At 45.8% G+C, this 21,122-nt stretch overlaps 1 protein-coding gene across 1 annotated transcript in view; it reads right to left on the reverse strand.

The window, feature by feature from the left end:
- Positions 1-5,734: 5,734 nt before the first annotated feature.
- The window catches only part of GATD1 (glutamine amidotransferase class 1 domain containing 1), a 31,551-nt gene continuing 16,163 nt past the window's right edge, over positions 5,735-21,122 (reverse strand). Inside the window, exons 5-8 of the mRNA XM_069740420.1 lie at positions 18,069-18,163; positions 16,909-17,002; positions 15,760-15,871; positions 5,735-6,198 (exon numbers count right to left, since the gene is read on the reverse strand). Of these exons, the coding sequence (XP_069596521.1) occupies positions 6,192-6,198; positions 15,760-15,871; positions 16,909-17,002; positions 18,069-18,163 (308 nt within the window). The 3' untranslated portion in view covers positions 5,735-6,191. The remainder of the gene's footprint in view (positions 6,199-15,759; positions 15,872-16,908; positions 17,003-18,068; positions 18,164-21,122) is intronic.

Below are 21,122 nucleotides of genomic sequence, written 5' to 3' on the forward strand. Positions count from 1 at the left end.
CAAATAACAATGGCGGCACATCTGGTTAGATCTCTGGTTTAGGAGAACAGACACGTCAGGGAAGGGCACGGGTCGTCTTTACATAAAACATCATCCATTCCTAACCAATATACTTTTCATTCAGTTCCAGGTGTTTAGACAACAGAATGGCAAAGAACATCTCAAGGGAAGACAACAAGATGGTGTTCACACTGCATCTCTCAGGAGTTGCCCAGATTTCTGGCTCCTCTATGGTAGGAATGACGAGTTTTTCTAGTGCTTTGACTTGTATAATATGTAAAGAAATTCAGAACTTAGTGTTTCTTGAGGGGCCGTCTTAAAGAGAATCTGTCAGCAGGTTTTTGCTACATAAATTGAAAGCAGCATAATAGAAGGCAAGAAAGCCTGATTCCAGTGATGTATCACTTACTAGGCTGCTTGGTGTAATTTTGATAGAACCCTTGTTTTGTACGATGTAGCAGAGATAAGACTTACACTGTGTATAACCCCGCCCACACCCCTGATTGGTAGCTTACTGTATACACTGTCAGCAAGCTGCCAATCAGAGGTAGGGGTGTGGTTACATAGATTACCCTGACTGCCTGGTATGTGAGCTCTAGTCTCGTAGTGATAATCTCTTGCTGATGAAACACTGAATGTATTGAAGCTACAACACACAGCATATATTATGCTACTCTCAGGTTAAATAGCAAAAACCTGATGACAGATTCCCTTTAAAAAAGAGAATTGTAGACCAATAAAGCTTGATCCGCTCAACTTCTATGGAACGCGCCTGCTCACAGAGGCTCCAGAAGCTTTTTGGCTACCTTGTCTTCAAGAGGCACAATATGCTTGATGGTTTCAACACTCACATGTTCTACAGAATCGTGGACATTTCTGATCAGATGAAGACTGAACAAACCAAAAAAAGGTCTCCGTTCACCAGGGGGGGTCACACCCAAAGCATAGATTACTTCTCAATTAATTCATAGATTACTTCTCAAGTTCTTCTTTCCATTCTATTGATGGGATAGATGGGATTCTAACCTCAGGCACCTGCATCAATCAGCAGAACGAGGAACCTACCCCCGTTAGGTGATAATTTATTTAAACTGGATAATTCCTTTGAAGGCCCTCGTATACATTAAGGCCCCTTCACATTAAGCGACGCTGCAGCGACACCGACAACGATTTGGATCGCTGCAGCGTCGCTGTTTGGTCGCTGGAGAGCTGTCACACAGACCGCTCTCCAGCGACCAACGATGCCGGTAACCAGGGTAAACATCGGGTAACTAAGCGCAGGGCCGCGCTTAGTAACCCGATGTTTACCCTGGTTACCATCCTAAAAGTAAAAAAAACAACCACTACATACTTACCTACCGCTGTGTGTCCCCGGCGCTCTGCTTCTCTGCACTCCTCCTGTACTGGCTGTGAGCACAGCGGCCGGAAAGCAGAGCGGTGACGTCACCGCTCTGCTTTCCGGCTGACCGACGCTCACAGACAGTACAGGAGTGCAGAGCAGAGCGCCGGGGACAGACAGCGGTAGGTAAGTATGTAGTGTTTGTTTTTTTAAACTTTTAGGATGGTAACCAGGGTAAACATCGGGTTACTAAGCGCGGCCCTGCGCTTAGTTACCCGATGTTTACCCTGGTTACCAGTGAAGACATCACTGAATCGGTGTCACACACGCCGATCCAGCGATGTCCGCGGGAGATCCAGCGACGAAATAAAGTTCTGGACTTTCTTCAGCGACCAACGATATCACAGCAGGGGCCTGATCGTTGGTCGCTGTCACACAGAACGATTTCCTTAACGATATCGTTGCTACATCACAAAAAGCAACGATATCGTTAACAATATCGTTATGTGTGAAGGTACCTTTAGACTGCAGTCAGTCATAATAACTCCCAAACGTAGAAACACTTGGCACATCACGGCATGGATCTCATCCTCCTGCTGAACAAAAGGATCAATTGTTGAGATTCCAATGGTTGTATCCTTCTCTCCCCGACATCATTTGTAGGTAACCCCTCTACGGAAATAGTGGGACACACTTTAGGCCTACTCCACTATTACCTGAGCACACCACTGCTTAGTCACATAGACAAAAGTGTATTTTTATTTTTTATTTTTTTTTACAAATTTTCAGATTTTTTTGTATTAAAAAAAAAAAAAAAAATCTAAAATAGAAATCTCACTTTTCACACTGGCTACTGGTTCTTTTTTTTAAGACTCTGAAGTTCAAGGAGGGCCTGGATGCCATTAACCCCTTTCTGACCTCGGACGGGATAGTACGTCCGAGGTCAGATCCCCTGCTTTGATGTGAGCTCCGCGGTGAGCCCTCACCAAAGCCGGGACATGTCAGCTGTTTTGAACAGCTGACATGTGCCCGTAATAGGCGTGGGCAGAATCGCGATCTGCCCGCACCTATTAACTAGTTAAATGCCGCTGTCAAACGCAGACAGCGGCATTTAACTACCGCATCCGGCCGGGCGGCCGGAAATGACGTCATCGCCGACGCCGGCGATGCATCTCCATTGTAACCATAGAGGTCCTAGAGACCTCTATGGTTACTGATCACCGGTGGCAGTGAGCGCCACCCTGTGGTCGGCGCTCACAGCACACCTCCATTTCTGCTACATAGCAGCGATCAGCAGATCGCTGCTATGTAGCAGAGGCGATCGAGTTGTGCCTGCTTCTAGCCTCCCATGGAGGCTATTGAAGCATGGCAAAAGTAAAAAAAAAAAGTTGAAAAAAATGTGAAAAAAATAAAAAAAAATATAAAAGTTTAAATCACCCCCCTTTCGCCCCAATCAAAATAAATCAATAAAAAAAATATAAAATCTACGCATATTTGGTATCGCCGCGCTCAGAATCGCCCAATCTATCAACTAAAAAAAAGCATTAGCCTGATCGCTAAACAGCGTAGCGGGAAAAAAATTCAAAACGCCAGAATTACGTTTTTTTGGTCGCCGCAACATTGCATTAAAATGCAATAACGGGCGATCAAAAGAACACATCTGCACCGAAATGCTATCATTAAAAACGTCATCTCGGCACGCAAAAAATAAGCCCTGAACCGACCCCAGATCACGAAAAATGGAGACGCTATGGGTATCGGAAAATGGCGCAATTTTTTTTTATTTTTTTTAGCAAAGTTTGGAATTTTTTTTCACCACCTAGATAAAAAATAACCTAGTCATGTTAGGTGTCTACAAACTCGTACTGACCTGGAGAATCATAATGGCAGGTCAGTTTTAGCATTTAGTGAAACTAGCAAAAAAGCCAAACAAAAAACAAGTGTGGGATTGCACTTTTTCTGCAATTTCACCGCACTTGGAATTTTTTTCCCGTTTTCTGGTACACGACATGCTAAAACCAATGATGTCGTTCAAAAGTACAACTCGTCCCGCAAAAAATAAGCCCTCACATGGCCAAATTAACGGAAAAATAAAAAAGTTATGGCTCTGGGAAGGAGGGGAGTGAAAAACGAACACGGAAAAATGAAAAATCCCAATGTCATGAAGGGGTTAAAGAAAAATCTAATATTACATTCATGGCCACTAGATTCTAATGGAGCGATGATCAGGGAACTAGTCTGATTGCCGCATGTGGAGTCGGGAAGGAATTTTTCCCCTAATATGAAGCCATTATTGTCTGCTCCATGGGGTTTTTGTCTTCCTCTGGATCAACATGTTATATGTTGAACTTGATGAATTTGTGTCTTCAGCCTTATAAACTATGAAACTTCCTGTTGTTTCAGGAAACGACACATGTACGTAGACACAATAAACAGACGCTGACCCTATCTTTCGTCCTGAAGGGTGCATGGGTCATTGTTAAGGGAGGGGGAGGAGGTGAGCTGTGACATCACCTATTGTGAATGGTGGATCCAGTGTTATCAGCTGTATATGGAGACATTACCTGTCATTGTACAGGAGGTGAGCTATAACATCACCTATTGGGATTTTTGGATTCTGTGTCATCAGCTGTATATAGAGGTGTTATCTGTCATTGTAATCCTGTCTCTGATGATAATGAGACTGCTGGAAACTCTTCTTGAAAGGACAGTAACAGCTAAACATATGATAACATATTATTGTTTTGCCATCCATCATTATGTATATATCTTATTGTTTCTCTTATTAGGTATTTATAAGCTGTGAAGTAAAGCTCTGCCTCAAGTCTAACCACTCAAAGTCTTGTAGTTCCTGCTGTCCTTTACAATTACTGTCTAAGCAACCACCAAAGGCGATCCTGGAGACCAGGACCTACCACATCACCACCAACCCCATCCATGTGATACGGGAGGAACGGAAAAAAGGCGAGTATGGGGACCAGCGATTGGTTCTCAGGTACAGACGTGGGCTGACTGGTGCTAGGGACCGGCCGCCTGGTGGTTGTCAGGCACTGTAACCATAGTAACAAGCAATTAGAAATACCTCCAAGAGGGACTTGGTGCTGGTCCTAACAACAGATAAGAACCACAGCTTGGAAGTGTAAGCGTGTCCAATCAGTGCCAATAAAAGGGTTGGACTACATTGTGACACACATTGTTGCAATTTAAAGGGAATCTGTCACCAGAATTTTGCCACCCGATCTGAGAGCTGCATAATGTACAGGAAGAGACCCTGATTCCAGCAATGTATCACTTACTGGGCTGTTTGCTGTAGTTTTGATAACATCCTTGTTTTCTCTGCTGTAGATCTACTCAGAGCCCTGCATAACCCTGTCCACACCACTGACTGCTTTCTCTGTACACTGTGCATAGGCAGAAAGCTGCCAATTGGTGGGGAGTGGGATTGTACAGAGCTCAGAAATATGGAGGACAACATGGGAGCAGGTTTACTAGTCATCTAGTGATAATCTACTGCTGATAAAACAATGATTTTATCAAAACTACAGCAAGCAGCCTAGTAAGTGACACATTACTGGAATCAGAGTCTCTGTTTCTATATTATGATGCTCTCAGATTAGGTGGCAAAAACCTGGTGACAGATTCCCTATAAGCCGTATCCCTCCTGCTATAACCTCATCTATTTTCAAAGACAAAAATATAAATGTGGTGAAGGTGAACTAGTTTTTTTGGGCATAAATTTAGTCTGAATTCTGACCTCATTTTCTTAGTAAATCTTCCGCGTTGTTGGTAAACAGCAAAAATTTCAAAAATGGAGTTGTGCAATAGTAACGAGCACTTGCGCTCATAACTATTCATTATCGGAGCCATTTTTCTAAAACAGAGATCTAACTCCCCTGTATAAAAATGTCTATTTAAAGGGAACCTGTCAGATGATTCATGCTGCCTAAACCATGGGCGGCATGGATCCCAGGCTGTCTGCACTCGTCTCTTCTCGGGCTATGGGCCGCAGACAGATTTTCAACATTTTCTCTGGAACAACAAAGGTGGATTGGGGGTTTCGTCTGAATTCTGTTTTTGTATAAGTACATTGTGAACTGGACCTTAAAGGGGTTTTCTGGTTACAGAAAACCATTGATTCTAGTTGGTTTGTTTAAAAATAAAAAAATAAATAAAAATATCTTAGTTACTCACTCACTTTTGTTTTTCTTCCCAACAGCCAGCACAAACTACGCAGCCGTGGTGATCGGCACGGTTCTTGGTGGCACGGTTTTAGCGGTGGTGGTTTTGCTTGTAAGGAAATCTTTTTCCGGGGTGCGACGGAGGAATATACTAATGGACCTGTGACCGATAGGGTCGTCTTCTCTGCAGTAGGATGTGTACAGGAAAGAGCAAGACTGGAGGAACGGAATATTTTATTTAAAAAAAAAAAAAGGACATTGAACAGATTTACATTTTACAAAACCACTGCAGACAATCACAGTGACATGAACGGTTCCATGTGGTCATCAATGAAATGACGGTTATTGGTCGGAGGCAAAGGATCTTAAAGCCTACAAAAGAAAACCTAATCATGATGTACAGAACAGAATGATAACTACTTACATAAGTACAATCAGGATCTCAGCACTTCCCTGACATTTTTGCAAGGGTCCGCTAGAGCCCACCGGGACCCTTCTTCAATCCGCTTCCTACAGGCAGCAGAATGATCAGAGCAATGCAGCAAGTCTGGTGCGGACGTGGCGGCTCGGCTGCTCCGGGTGTGCACAGTAAGGTACACGGCACGCGTCTCCAGGCCTTCTATACACACACTAGCACATGAGGAGTGGTGGTCCACGGCGGTCCTTCAGTAGATTTACTTCCTATATACAGTAGAAGAAACAAGATCCATTAAATCCAAAGATGGACAAAAAAAAAAAAAGATTTGCACTGCCCTGATCCTGAGTCCAGTCCTCTGTGGCTGCCGGTCAAGGGCAGTCTTCACTTTTGAGGCCGACATCCATGGCCCAGCATCCAGGGCACCTCTTTACTTGACCCATTAATGTCATGAGGACTAGTGAAGAGCGAATGTGCTTGGATAAGGTGTTATCTGAGCATGCTCGGGTGCTAACTGATTGTCTTCGGCGTGCTCGAAAAATATATCCCGAGTCCCCGCGGATGCATTACTCGCGACTGTTCGACAGCCACAACACTTGTGTTTGCTAGACATGCAACGGCGGGGTCTCTAACATATTACTCGAGCACACCGAAGACACCCAGTTAGCACCCGAGCATGCTCGCTCATCACTAATGAGGACCATCTAAAAAGCCAGGCCACGGATATTAGCCTCAGAAATAAAGACTACCCCGGTCTGGTTGCCAGGACGGCCTGGAGCAGGGCAGCACGGATCTTTATGCTCAACTCAATGGAAACCATTACTGACAAGCATCAACTGTAGCGTTTCCCAATTGTTTGTTTTCCTCTACATCCCCTCCATAGACAGAGACTGAAAGCGAACCGGTCATTATGACGTTTCCGTTTAATCTACCTACCGCATATAATCGAGGACGAGCAGCTGAGTGGAGCTACTCTACAGCCGAGGCCAAAAGTTCAGACTGACACAAAGTTTCTCCTTCGCCTCATTGGGGGACACAGGACTGTGGGTGTATGCTTCTGCCGCCAGGAGGCTGACACTAAGTAAACTTAAAAAAAAAATAGCTCCTCCTCCATCATATACACCCTGACACTGGCTACCAGAGACTCCAGTTCATGCTTAGTGTCTCAAGGAGGCACATCTCTGGGTCCTGGATCGATGGACCCGATTTTTCAACATCTTTGGATTGAAGGGGCGACGGACCTTTTTGAGGGTCCGATCTCCCCAAACCATCAACGGGCAAGTACGTGCGATGTTTCTCCACGTATCCTTCCCCGCGACGTGGGATTCTTCACCGGACTTAGCCCTGACCACCCTGAGGTACCTAGACTCCAGGCTGTACAGGTGCCCATAAGATGTCCGTGTGTTCCCCCCTGAATTCTACACCCCTGCGGTGTTAGCTGGGGTGGTGGACGGTCCCTCTCCTTATCCTGGGGATAATGGAGATAGGGTTCCTGCACCGTCATTGGTTCTACCCCTCGATAGTGCGGTATGATGGGGGGGCTCCTGGCATTACCTGCGGCTGTGTCCTCCGGGAGTGCGGTGCCTTTTTTTCAGCACTGCTGAGGCCGGCGTCTTGGTCGGCGCTGCTGTGTTGGGACTTCTGCGCTGCGGCGTGATCCGGCGCTGGGGCGTTGGCGCTGCAGCGTTGTCCGGCGCTGTGGCGTTATGTCGGGCGACGCTGTGGTGCAGCTACGCTGCAGCGTGGTCCGGCGGCGCGCGGTTAGCGCCGCTGTCCCCCCGGAGGCATCGGCCCTGCCTGGCCGCTTCGGGCGTGGAGCAGCTTCCTGGAGCCGGGACTTCCGGCCATCGGACCGCACTGTGAGGCTCCGCCCCTTCCGGTGCGTCACTTCCGGTTCCGGCTCTCCTCGCTCTAAGGGGGAAAAATTGAGGCCCCGGCTTCGGGCCTGCTCCAGGCCGCAGCATCGTTTGGCGGTCCCTCCCCCCTAAGGCCTGCTATGCATATAAAACAGCGCTTTTGGGCTCAGCATCATGCTTTGAGGATCCATCTCGGTACTCGTGGGGACACAGGACTGGGGTAAGTGCTTCTCCCTCCATCTGGCTGAAGCATTCCTTTTTTTCCCAGTCTCTGGCCCTGGGTATAGCATTACGGATCATTATGTCTAGAAGGGTTAAGACTCACACGGTTCTTTTTTCCAGTTGTGTATCTTGTAGTGCCCTTTTTCCGCACGCCCAAAGTAATCGCCTCTGTAAGGCCTGTGACCCTGAACATGTCCAGGAGCCCCCCCGCCAGTCCTCCAGTAGTCTCTCCAGCTCCGGTCCCTCAGCCAGATGCTGTGGTAGCTCCTCCGGAATGGGTCACGTCCTTGTCACAATCCATGGCGTCCCTTACTGAAGCAATCAAATCACTGCAGACCCCGGCGGTCGGGACCGGTAATCCGTCTGTCTCAGAGAGGGCCTCGGGGTCTCAGGAGTCTGCGGCCTGCAGGGGGCGCGCTCTCACTCGACAGACGCATGGAAAGCGGATTCGCAAAGCGTCTCCCAGGCACTCAGGTGCTTCCGCATCCTGGAGTTCCGTATCTCGCTCTCCTTCCCCTGCAGAAAGCGGTGAAGTTGAGACTGACTACAAGTCAGAAGGGTCTCTTAATTTTGATAAACCTGGGTTTCAGGAGTCAGTAGACAGCCTAATTGAAGCTGTCAATCAGTCTTTGGGGATAGAAGACGAGCTCGTCTCTTCCTCTGATCATAAGGTCTCATTTAAGCGGTCTAAACGGGCCCATAGGGTTTTTTCCTCTCATCCTGAGTTCGAGGACCTCATTCGACGCAATAGGGAGCACCCGGACAAACGCTTTTCAGGGCAAAGAGCTCTGAAGGCTAGGTATCCTTTTGCTTCGGAACTTTGTAGTGATTGGGCAGAAAATCCTTCTGTAGATCCTCCAGTGTCCCGTTTAGCCTCTAACACGTTACTATCTCTCCCTAATGGCTCATCAATTAAGGATCCTACGGATCGTCTTATAGAGAGCTTGGCTCGTTCCGTCTTTGAGGCCTCAAGCTCAGCACTTTTTCCTTCTTTTGCGGCAACCTGGGTTGCCAGGGCTATGATATCTTGGTCTGACTCGTTATCTAAGGCTCTCCAGGAAGGTAATGTGTCAGCAGAATTGGCTGAAATGTCTTCTCAGGTAGCTATGGCCGGTAGCTATCTGATTAACGCATCTCTGGATGCGGCAGATTGTGCTTCCTCAGCTGCTTCTAATGCTATTGCCATCAGAAGGGCCCTTTGGTTAAGGTCCTGGCGGGCTGATTCTACCTCTAAGAAATCTCTTACATCCCTGCCGTATCAGAGTGGTCGTTTGTTCGGAGAAAAGCTGGATCAGCTCATTTCTGACTCCACAGGAGGGAAAAGTAAATTCCTTCCTCAGCAGAGGGCCAGACAGCCTTTTCGGCGCCATTTTCAGGCTCGCTTTAGAACCTTTCGCTATGTCAGATGGGCCCCAGCATCAGGTTCTCCTGCGCAGGGTCGGCCCAATCAGGACCGAGACGGTCGGACCCCTTATTCGGCCAGTCAGGGGGGAAGAATGCGTCCCCAGTCTTCTAGATCTAGAGGATCTAGGACGCAAAGATTTTCGGCCAAGTGACTGGAGGCCTCTTCCGGGCATCTCCAAAAGGGTAGGCGGACGTCTACTTTTATTTCGCCAGGTCTGGCTTCAGGTAATCCACGACCAGTGGGTGGCAGAGCTCATAGCTTCAGGTTACAAAATAGAGCTCGTCTGCCTTCCTCCTCCCCGGTTCTTTCCATCCCGTCTTCCCAAGTGCAAATCTCTTCGTCAAAGCTTGTTCAATTCCATAGAGTCTCTCCAGATCAGCGGTGTCATTTCTCCTGTTCCAAAGGAAGAAAGATTCCAGGGCTTTTATTCCAATCTTTTTGTAGTGCCCAAAAAGGATGGAGCAGTGAGGCCTATTCTAGATCTCAAACTCTTAAACAAGTTTGTCCGCGTTCGACACTTTCGGATGGAGTCTCTGCGGTCGGTCATCGCCTCTCTGGAAAAGGGAGAATTTTTGGCCTCAGTAGACATTCAGGATGCTTATCTTCATCTTCCCATCTTTCCGCTCCATCAAAGATTTCTCCGGTTTGCCGTAAACAATCTACACTTCCAGTTCACGGCATTACCTTTCGGACTGGCTTCCGCTCCCAGGGTGTTCACAAAAGTCATGTCGACTGTGGTGTCCATTCTGCAGGTATAGTTGTCTTGCCATACCTAGACGATTTGCTGATCAAGGGACCGACATTTCAGTCTTGCAAGGAAAATGTCGACATCACTCTGGACACCCTTTCCCGTCTAGGTTGGTTGGTAAATTTAAGGAAGTCATCTCTACGGCCGTCTCGAAAAATCTCTTTCTTAGGCATGACCTTCGACACCTCTCAAGCCTTAACTATCCTTCCCCAGGACAAGGTCCTAGCCCTTCGGCGGGAAGTGAGGAACCTTCTACAACCATACCCTCATTCGATTCGGTCCGGGATGAGGGTGTTAGGAAAGATGGTTGCAACCATAGAGGCGGTTCCGTTTGCACAGTTTCATCTTCGACCCCTCCAACGTGCAATCCTATCAGCATGGAACAAAAATCCTCTCTCTCTCTCAACCGCAAATTTCGGTTGTCTTTTCAGACCAGACAAGCTCTCGCTTGGTGGCTAAACAGCTCATCTCTTCTCAGGGGGAAGCCCTTTCCCCCAACCAATTGGCTAGTGGTCTCAACAGATTCCAGTCTCCTTGGTTGGGGAGCAGTGTTCTTCCATCACACAGCTCAGGGACGCTGGTCTCCTCGGGAATCAAAACTCCCCATCAATATCTTAGAGATTCGAGCGGTCCGGCTAGCCTTGTTATGTTTTCACCATCTTCTGGCGGGTCGCCCTGTCCGGATTCAGTCGGACAACGCTACAGCAGTAGCCTACATAAATCACCAGGGGGGCACCCGCAGCAAGGCAGCCATGCAGGAGGTAAAACTGATTCTACTCTGGGCGGAGAGAAATCACTCTGATCTCAGCGGTCCACATTCCGGGTGAAGAAAACTGGGCGGCAGATTTCCTAAGCCGTCAGGGTCTAGCCTCCGGGGAATGGTCTCTCCACCCCGAGGTATTTTTGCAGATATGCCATCTTTGGGGAACTCCAGACGTGGATCTAATGGCGTCCAAGGTGAATGCCAAGGTGCCCAGTTTTGTCTCTCGGTACCAAGATCCCCAGGCTATCGCCGTGGATGCGCTGGTACTGTCTTGGAACCAATTTCATCTCTCTTATCTGTTCCCTCCTCTGGCACTGCTCCCGAGAGTAATCAAGAAGATCAAATCAGAGAGAGTGCCGGCCATCCTGATCGCTCCGGATTGGCAACGACGGACCTGGTATGCAGACCTGGTACAACTTCTAGCCGGGGTTCCTTGGCGGCTCCCCGATCGGCCAGATCTTCTATCTCAAGGGCCGATCTACCACCAGAACTCAGAGGTCCTACGTTTGACGGCCTGGCCGTTGAATCTTGGGTTTTAACTCAGGCTGGTTTTTCTCAAGAAGTGGCTGATACCATGATCAGTGCACGTAAGTCCGTTTCGGCCAGGATTTATTATCACACTTGGAAGGTGTTTCTTTCCTGGTGTAGAGAACGCGGGCTGCCCCCTCTGCGTTTCTCCGTTCCTAACATTCTAGCCTTCCTTCAAGCAGGTCTGGATTCTGGGCTGGCTCCGAGTACCCTTAAAAGGCAGGTTTCGGCTTTATCAGTACTTTTTCAACGCAGGATTGCTCCTAATCGTCAAGTCAGGACTTTTTTCCAAGGAGTCGCTCATAAGGTCCCTCCTTATAAGACTCCTTTGGAAGCTTGGGACCTTAATCTGGTCTTAAGGGCTTTACAGGACGCTCCTTTTGAGCCTCTTCAAGAGGTTTCTTTGATGTTTCTCTCTTGGAAAGTTGTATTTTTAGTGGCCATAACGTCCATAAGACGGGTATCGGAGCTGGCAGCTCTTTCTTGTCGTCCTCCTTTTTTGCGATTTCATCAGGACAAGGTGGTGCTCAGACCAGCTCCATCCTTTTTGCCGAAGGTTGTTTCATCATTTCACATTAATGAAGATATTGTTCTGCCCTCTTTTTGTCCGGCACCTACGCACCGTGTAGAAAAGGCTCTCCATACGTTGGATCTGGTGAGGGCTCTGAGGAGGTACGTTTCCACGGATGCTCTGTTTGTCCTTCCGCAGGGTCGCAGGAAGGGATGCGCGGCTTCAAAATCTACCCTGGCCAGATGGATAAGGGCGACCATTCAGGAGGCTTACCGCTCCATGGGCATGACGGTTCCGGCCGGAATCAAGGCTCATTCGACTAGAGCAGTGGGGGCTTCCTGGGCCGTTCGGCACCAGGCCTCAGCAGAACAGGTTTGCAAGGCTGCGACCTGGTCTAGTCTGCATACATTTGTCAAACATTATAATGTCCATTCCCAGACCTCTGCAGATGCAAGTCTGGGTAGAAGAACTCTTCAAGCGGCAGTGGCGCATTTATAGACAAACATTATCTGGATGTCTTTTTCTGGTGAGTGATTTTTCCCACCCAGGGACTGCTTTAGGACATCCCACAGTCCTGTGTCCCCCAATGAGGCGAAGGAGAAATAGGGATTTTTGGTTACTCACCGTAAAATCCTTTTCTCCAAGACGCTCATTGGGGGACACAGCTCCCTCCCTGGTAGCCTTATGGCTGCTTTGGTTATTTCTGATTACATTAGTCAGTAGGATCTTTTCTAGACATAAAGTTTCTGTATTTATGCTGTTATATTATTTTTTTGTATTTTCTTTTGTTCTCCTACTGCTTTTTGCACCAAACTGGAGTCTCTGGTAGCCAGTGTCAGGGTGTATACGATGGAGGAGGAGCTAATTTTTTTTTTTTTTAAGTTTACTTAGTGTCAGCCTCCTGGCGGCAGAAGCATACACCCACAGTCCTGTGTCCCCCAATGAGCGTCTTGGAGAAAAGGATTTTACGGTGAGTAACCAAAAATCCCTATTTTTCGGTTTTCACAAAGTTTTGCTGCTTCAGTGTTTTCATGGTTACTGAAGTACAGCTAGAAACAGTTCATACGTTTTTAAACTCGTCCTTTTTTGGGGACGCCTAATCTTTAGCTTCTAGCAACTAAGATTTTATAATTTTTATAATTAGGTCCAATTTTTTGTGTTGTGTTTGTAAAATGAATGTTTTCAAAATAGGAAATCGTGTCACTGTCATTTTTAAATTGAATATTGGGACGCCCTTTTTCTGAAAAATCCGTACTTGTAAAAATTTTAATTTGGCAAGTAATGGGTTAAGTTGATGCAATGACTCAATATTTACAGCGTTGACCCTTATTCTTTTAAGACTTCTACCCCTCGTATTGGCAGCTGGATATCAGCTTCCGGGCCAAATCCTGGACACTGCTCAGATCTCAATGCCACCGAGAACCTGTGCTCAATCCTCAAAAAGAAGGTGGACGACAAAGAATCTCAGAAACTGTAATAATCTCCGAGGACTGATTATGGGTCATGAGTGAGAATTTGGCCCAGGAGCTGAAATCCAGCTATCAATACTAGGGGTAGAAGTCTTAAAAAACAAGAGTCAATGCTGAAAATCTTGAGTCACTGCATAAACTTATTAAAAGTTTAAAAACGTACACGACAGGGGTGTCCCCTCTCCCCTTCTATATGTAATGTGTACTGAGCCCTTAGCAGCAATGATTCCACAGAATCCGAATATCTCAGGGGTGGAAATAAAAGATAGCCCATTTTGCTAATGAGGTTTTGTTGACGCTCCACACAACGCTCCTCAATCTTATGGACAATTATCGGGATATAAAGGAAACCCCTCCAAAACAGAAGCCTTACCTCTCCCCGTCAAAGTTCCTCTGGGGGAACTTGGTTCTCTACAAGATGTTATAATGACGTTTATTTGGAATGAAAGACGACACAGAATTTTTTGGACTACTGCTCCTTTTTTCCCCACCCCTTAATGTGTGGCCTGTCTTCTGTTTGTCGATTGTTAAGTAAGACATTTTAATTGGATGGGGTTTGGTTTATTACGGCATCAGGTGTAACTAATATATCACTTTTTTATTTGGAACTTTTGTCTTTTATTATTGTTTTAGTTTGAAATATGTTTTGATGCCACTAGAGGGAAATGTTTTCCATCAGTTAAACTTTAATGTTTCCTATCCTCATTGATTCTTTTCTTTGTCGTCTTGCTTGTTAAAAATCTGAATATTTTGCGCTTATTTTAACCCCTTCATGACCGGGGGATTTTTCGTTTTTCCGTGTTCGTTTTTCGCTCCCCTCCTTCCCAGAGCCATAACTTTTTTATTTTTCCGTCAATTTGGCCATGTGAGGGCTTATTTTTTGCGGGACGAGTTGTACTTTTGAACGACATCATTGGTTTTAGCATGTCGTGTACTAGAAAACGGGAAAAAAATTCCAAGTGCGGTGAAATTGCAAAAAAAGTGCAATCCCACACTTGTTTTTTGTTTGGCTTTTTTGCTAGGTTCACTAAATGCTAAAAATGACCTGTCATTATGATTCTCCAGGTCATTACGAGTTCATAGACACCTAACATGACTAGGTTATTTTTTATCTAAGTGGTGAAAAAAAATTCCAAACTTTGCTAAAAAAAAAAAAAAAAAAAAATTGCGCCATTTTCCGATACTCGTAGCGTCTCCATTTTTCATCATCTGGGGTCAGTTGAGGGCTTATTTTTTGCGTGCCGAGATGACGTTTTTAATGATAGCATTTCGGTGCAGATACGTTCTTTTGATCGCCCGTTATTGCATTTTAATGCAATGTCGCGGCGACCAAAAAAACGTAATTCTGGCGTTTCGAATTTTTTCCCCACTACGCTGTTTAGCGATCAGGTTAATACTTTTTTTTAATTGATAGATCGGGCGATTCTGAGCGTGGCGATACCAAATATGCGTAGATTTGATATTTTTTTTTATTGATTTATTTTGATTGGGGCGAAAGGGGGGTGATTTAAACTTTTATGTTTTTTTTATTTTTTTTCACATTTTTTTTAACTTTTTTTTTTTAACTTTTGCCATGCTTCAATAGCCTCCATGAGAGGCTAGAAGCAGGCACAACCCGATCGGCTCTGCTACATAGCAGCAATCTGCTGATCGCTGCTATGTAGCAGAATTGCACGTGTGCTGTGAGCGCCGACCACAGGGTGGCGCTCACAGCGACGGGCAATCAGTAACCATAGAGGTCTCAAGGACCTCTATGGTTACCATTCACAAGCATCGCCGACCCCCGATCATGTGACGGGGGTCGGCGATGACGTCATTTCCGGCCGGAAGCGGTAGTTAAATGCCGCTGTCTGCGTTTGACAGCGGCATTTAACTAGTTAATAGGTGCGGGCAGATCGCGATTCTGCCCGCGCCTATTACGGGCACATGTCAGCTGTTCAAAACAGCTGACATGTCCCGGCTTTGGTGCGGGCTCACCGCGGAGCCCTGCATCAAAGCAGGGGAGCCGGCATCGGACGGTATAGTACGTCCGATGCCGGTAAGGGGTTAATTGTTAAAAATTTCTAAAAAATTAGCTATATAAAAAAAAAAAATTTAAATGTACAAAATGCTTACAATTGTACATCAGTAATCAGAGAAACATCCGACAAATAGGTCTTAAAGCACTGAAGCGGCAAAGGTTGTGTCAAGTCTCAAAACTTTTGGCCATGACTGTTCAGCAGCTGGACTGCGTCGGGGGGCTTCTGGATACTTTAGTGTAATCCTACATAAGTCGGAGAACACAATGTTCGGCCTCTGGATGAGGGGCTGAGAGTGATCACTAACCTTCCATTACAGAGCAGGATTAGATTCTGAACGGCCGCCATTGTGGAGTTTTCATTTTGTCCCGTGATCAAATGTCTGTCCAAGACCATGTGCACAGCATCCGGCTCACTGGCTAAAAACAGACAAAACGATTAACGATATTCAGTGTTATTCATGGAATGGTTCGGTTCATTATCTGACATTATTACCTTATCTTTATAGTCCCCCAAAACCCCCTTAACAGTGATCAGCTACGTGTTACTCCAAAATTTTTGATGCTCAAGTTGCATGCCCAAGTTTGACCAAATATTCGGATCGCACTTGGCCATGCGAGACAATGAATCCGGGGAAACCATCGGACTGCACTCGGATGACATCTGAGTGCAGTCCGATTTCCGCAAACAGAGACAGAATGGAGAAGATGGAGACCGTTTTATTTCTCCATCTTCTTATCCTAGAGAATCGGATCACACTATGAATATCACTCATTTGCAAAATTGATCCGATTTTCCCGGATGACACAATGGCTCGTGTGCACCTGCCCTCAGAGTCTTCTCACCAAGAGATGACCCAAAACAGGAGCGGAGAGCTGCCGCCAGGTCGCTGACAATTAGCGACTCAGCCCCGGAGACCTGGTTTTCTGCCTAGATCTATTGTACTTGACTGCTGGGCGATTCCACCCACTGCCCGATCCATAGAGCCGGGCAGTCGAGGACAGCACCATCGTCATCACTGACAGATTCACTGTCCAGCAGTGGCCAAAGAGCAAGAGCACAAAGCGGCCACCACCACATAATGAAGCACTACATCAATTCTAGCATCGATCTCTGATGAGGAGATGAATTTAGGAACCGAAATCTACCTGAAAAAGTAAAACATGTAACTTTCTGCCAACAGGGGGCGCACCATAGAAGTGTGTCAGAAAAGGGATGGGGGGAAATAGGTTTCTGTGACAGAACGGCAATCTGTGCCCACATGCCCCTTCCCTATGCTCCTTCTTCCCCACTATGTCAAGGTGACCCCTGATTGTGCCAGGCTATACACTATAAAATCTATACATTAGGATCTCCACAATTGTTCTTATAAATTGTTCTTTTTTTCATCAACTTTAATCTCTGGTATAGTGGGGGACTGTACAGACAGCAGAGACCCCCCATTACCACTACTTACCACTAAATGTCGCCCCAGAGTCTTTAGCGAAGTCTTCTAGGATCAGCGGCAAGCTGGCGAAGTCTGGGTGACGGACCAGCTCATACACCGAGGGCTGCGACAAGAGCAGGAGTGTCAGCGCCACCATGCTTTACACTGAAGGACAATCGTACAGGCAGCAAGCCCAATCCTGATAGCCCAACCCCAGCGATGTCAGACAGGGCCACGAGGTCTGGGAACCAGCATTGCCCATCAGCCACGACAAAAGATTTGTGGGGAGAAATCCTGAGCTAATATTTGGCAGTGCCATTTATTCTGTGTTCTGCATTGGAAAGAACAGGAGAAAATGGGCACTTAAAATCCTTAAATAGGTTGTCTACCATTGAGGAATTATTTTTTGTTTTAGTTTTTATTTAAATGCATGTATTACAATTGGCTTTCATTAAAACGTTGGCGCTGTTTGGCTTTCGCTGGTTCTTTATATCTTTTCACATTCAACCACGATGGGGTTTGTGGCCATAAATCAGCAGAGGAGGTCAGAAAAAGACAGATAAAAGAGTTATCAGTGAGCCGACTGATGGATCCTCAGTTAACTCATTCTGCAGCCAGCAATAGATGGCGAACGGTGCAAAATGTTTAAGAAAAATTACTTTTTAGCTCCAATCACATTCCATTTTTGCAGAAAAAAAAAGTCTCTAAAAAGGTGAACGTCCCTTTTAAATACAATTTTAAATCAAGCTTCATTTTTTTTAAGAGAGCGAATATTAATTTTAATTGAAATGTCATTGAAAATACAGATTTGGATTTTTCTTTAAATAAAAGTAATATATTCAATAATTGCTACATGTCCGATATTCTTCATTTGGCCAGGACCGTCAACAATCAGGCGATCCTTTCATAGAATGTATACGAGAGGCCGAAAGGATCACGGGGCCGTGATCAAACATCGTCATTCATTCTAGACACCGTAGAGATGACGTTCTCAGATTATTGGAGACCACGATGGGGGTCACACATTGGTACAACATGAAGAAATGACAATAACTGAACATGAGTGGATTCAAATACGGAGATATTTTGGTAATATCAGATTTCGGGAAAGTTGGGCAACAAAGTAACAAGGATACGATTCCAGATCCCACGATGGTCCCCAGGCAGCGGGCACAGAGCCCAATACTCACCCCGGTGACACTGTAGTCCTGGAAAGCCCAGGTTTTATCCTCGTTGGTCACGCAGCACAGCGCCGTCACCCCGTGTCCAACGGCACAGATGGGTTCTGTAAGGAAAGAAAAGAAATTAGTAAAGTTACCTTTAATGAGGAATTCACATTCATTACATCTAAATTAAATCATTTTTTTTTGTGTTTCTAGTAGAAATGTGTGGGTAATTCCATCCTCTTACATCTTAGAGGAAAAAAAAAAAAAAAATATATATATATATATATATATATATATATATATATATATATATATATATATATATATATACCGTGTATATATATATATATATATATATATATATATATATATATATATATATACCGTATATGTATATATATATGTGTGTATATGTATATATATATATATATACACATACACACACATACACACACACACACACACACACACACACACACACACACACACACACACAGGTATATGTAATTTTGTCTTGCATGGAAAGTTATAAAACTTTATTAGGGAATTTGTCTTTATTCCTGTAAAAAAAACTGCATGTAAGTGGCTTCCAAACCTCTTCTTTTTCAGCCTATTTCCCTGCCTTCAGCTGCATTGAGATCAGGACATACGTATTTGGGGTACACATGACAGTGAAAGGGTCGGGGTAAGAGAGGGATCCGGCCTGCGGAATTTCAGTGGCTCATTCTTATGTTCTTTTTGAGATAAGCTGCCACCAGAGAAGACTGGCAGCGGCTCTTATAGGCAACACAGGAGCGCTCAGAGCATTCATGTGCAGGGGCGTACATAAAAATCATGGTGCCCTATAGCAGAAGTTCTAATTACACCCCCCCCCCTCCCCCAAAAAAAACACCTTAATATTCGGGGGGATCACAGAAGGGCATATCGCACAACTTTGCAGCCATTACAAAGTAATTGTCCTCCTATTGAAGCCCGTAGATTGGATTGCCCTGATAAAGTATGATGCCAACAAAAGTACCCCCTAAACACCTTGTGATATCTCTACAGTGAATTCAACCACATTACCCTCCACATGCATGGTATCATGACTGCACTGAACTCCCCTCAACTCCCACCGTAAAGGATGGTGACTCCCAACAGAGTATGATGCCCCAACAATGATCACCACACTGTATAATGGTCCTGACATAGTCCCCCATACAGTATAATTGGCCTTACATAGTTCTCCATACAGCATAATGTCCCCACATAGTCCTCCATACAGTATAATATGCTCCACGTAGCGCTCCATACAGTATAACAGGCCTGACAGTCCTCCATACAGTATAATGGGCTCCACATTGTCCTCCATCTATATATATAATTGTCTAAGGGTTTTTCCGTCTGTCCTGGAAATCCCGCGTCTCTGATTGTCTCAATCAGCGACGGGCACAGTATCGACGTAGAAATCCCGGGTCTCTGATTGGTCGAGGCCTGGCGGCCTCGACCAATCAGCGACTGGCACAGCGACGATGATGTCATAAAGGACGTAGACATCCCGTGTCTCTGATTCAGCGACGGGCACAGTATCGAGGTAGATGTCATAATGGTTGCCATGGCGACGATGATGTCATAAAGGTTGCCTCGACCAATCAGCGACGGGCACAGTCTGCCGCGAATTCTGGAATCATCATTGTCCATATGTGGGCAGCACGGTGGCGCAGTCGTTAGCACTGCAGCCTTGCAGCGCTGGGGTCCTGGGTTCTAATCCCACCCAGGACAACATCTGCAAAGAGTTTGTATGTTCTCTCCGTCTTTGCGTGGGTTTCCTCCGGGCACTCCGGTTTCCTCCCACATTCCAAAGACATACTGATAGGGATTCTAGATTGTGAGCCCAATCGGGGACGATGATGATGTGTGCAAAACTGTAAAGCGCTGCGGAATATGTTAGCGCTATATAAAAATAAAGATTATTTATTATTATTATTACTACGGGGACATGCATATTCTAGAATACCCGATGCGTTAGAATCGGGCCACAATCTAGTACTGTATAATGGGCCTGACACAGTCCTCTATATAGTATAATGGGCCCCACATAGTCCTCCATACAGCATAATGTCCCCACATAGTCCTCCATACAGTATAATATGCTCCACATAGCGCTCCATACAGTATAACAGGCCTGACAGTCCTCCATACAGTATAACGGGCTCCACATAGCGTTCCATACAGTATAATGGGCTCCACATAGTCCTCCATACTGTATAATGGGCCTTACACAGTCCTCTATACAGTATAATGGGCCCCACACAGTCCTTCATACAGCATGTCCCCACATAGTCCTCCATACAGTATAATATGTTCCACATAGCGCTCCATACAGTATAACAAGCCTGACAGTCCTCCATACAGTATAATGGGCTCCACATAGTCCTCCATACTGTACAATGGGCCTGACAGTCCTCTATACAGTATACTGGGCCCCACACAGTCCTTCATACAGCATAATGTCCCCACATAGTCCTTCATTTAGTATTATGGTCCCCACATTGCCTCCCATTCAATATAATGGGCCTTACAGTTTTGGTTTGGGGGGGAAGGGGGGGGAAGGGGGGGGCAGCTCAAAGCAGTAGTCTATTCTTGGTTCAGCTTCTCTTTTGACTCGGGTCTTATGTATACAGAAAGAGTATGCAGCCACAAACAATTTGCACTTTGCACTTGATATGTAATTTTACATGGAAAGACACTGCAATTCAGGCACCCCATCACAATCACATAGACCCTTGCAGTAATAAAAGCCCCTCCCCCATAGTACAATGATAAATAGTTTCCTCCACTACTATTTCATACCTCTTGCAGTGAAATGTTATAAGTAACACCCGCACTCAGGGTATAACGTACCCAAACCCTGCAGTCCACCGCTGCTCCATTAAGGATCACTAGGGGTCCTAACAGTTAGGCCCCTCCGATCAGAAATGTATGCCATACTCTATGTATATTGAATATTAGCTTCATTTTTTTGAGGAATGATCCTTTATGCACCCACCATTCTAGATTACAATCCCACACAGTGCACCACTGTTGTATGAATATACT

The sequence above is a fragment of the Ranitomeya imitator genome, chromosome 9, assembly GCF_032444005.1.
Source record: "Ranitomeya imitator isolate aRanImi1 chromosome 9, aRanImi1.pri, whole genome shotgun sequence".
Taxonomy (NCBI): domain Eukaryota; kingdom Metazoa; phylum Chordata; class Amphibia; order Anura; family Dendrobatidae; genus Ranitomeya; species Ranitomeya imitator.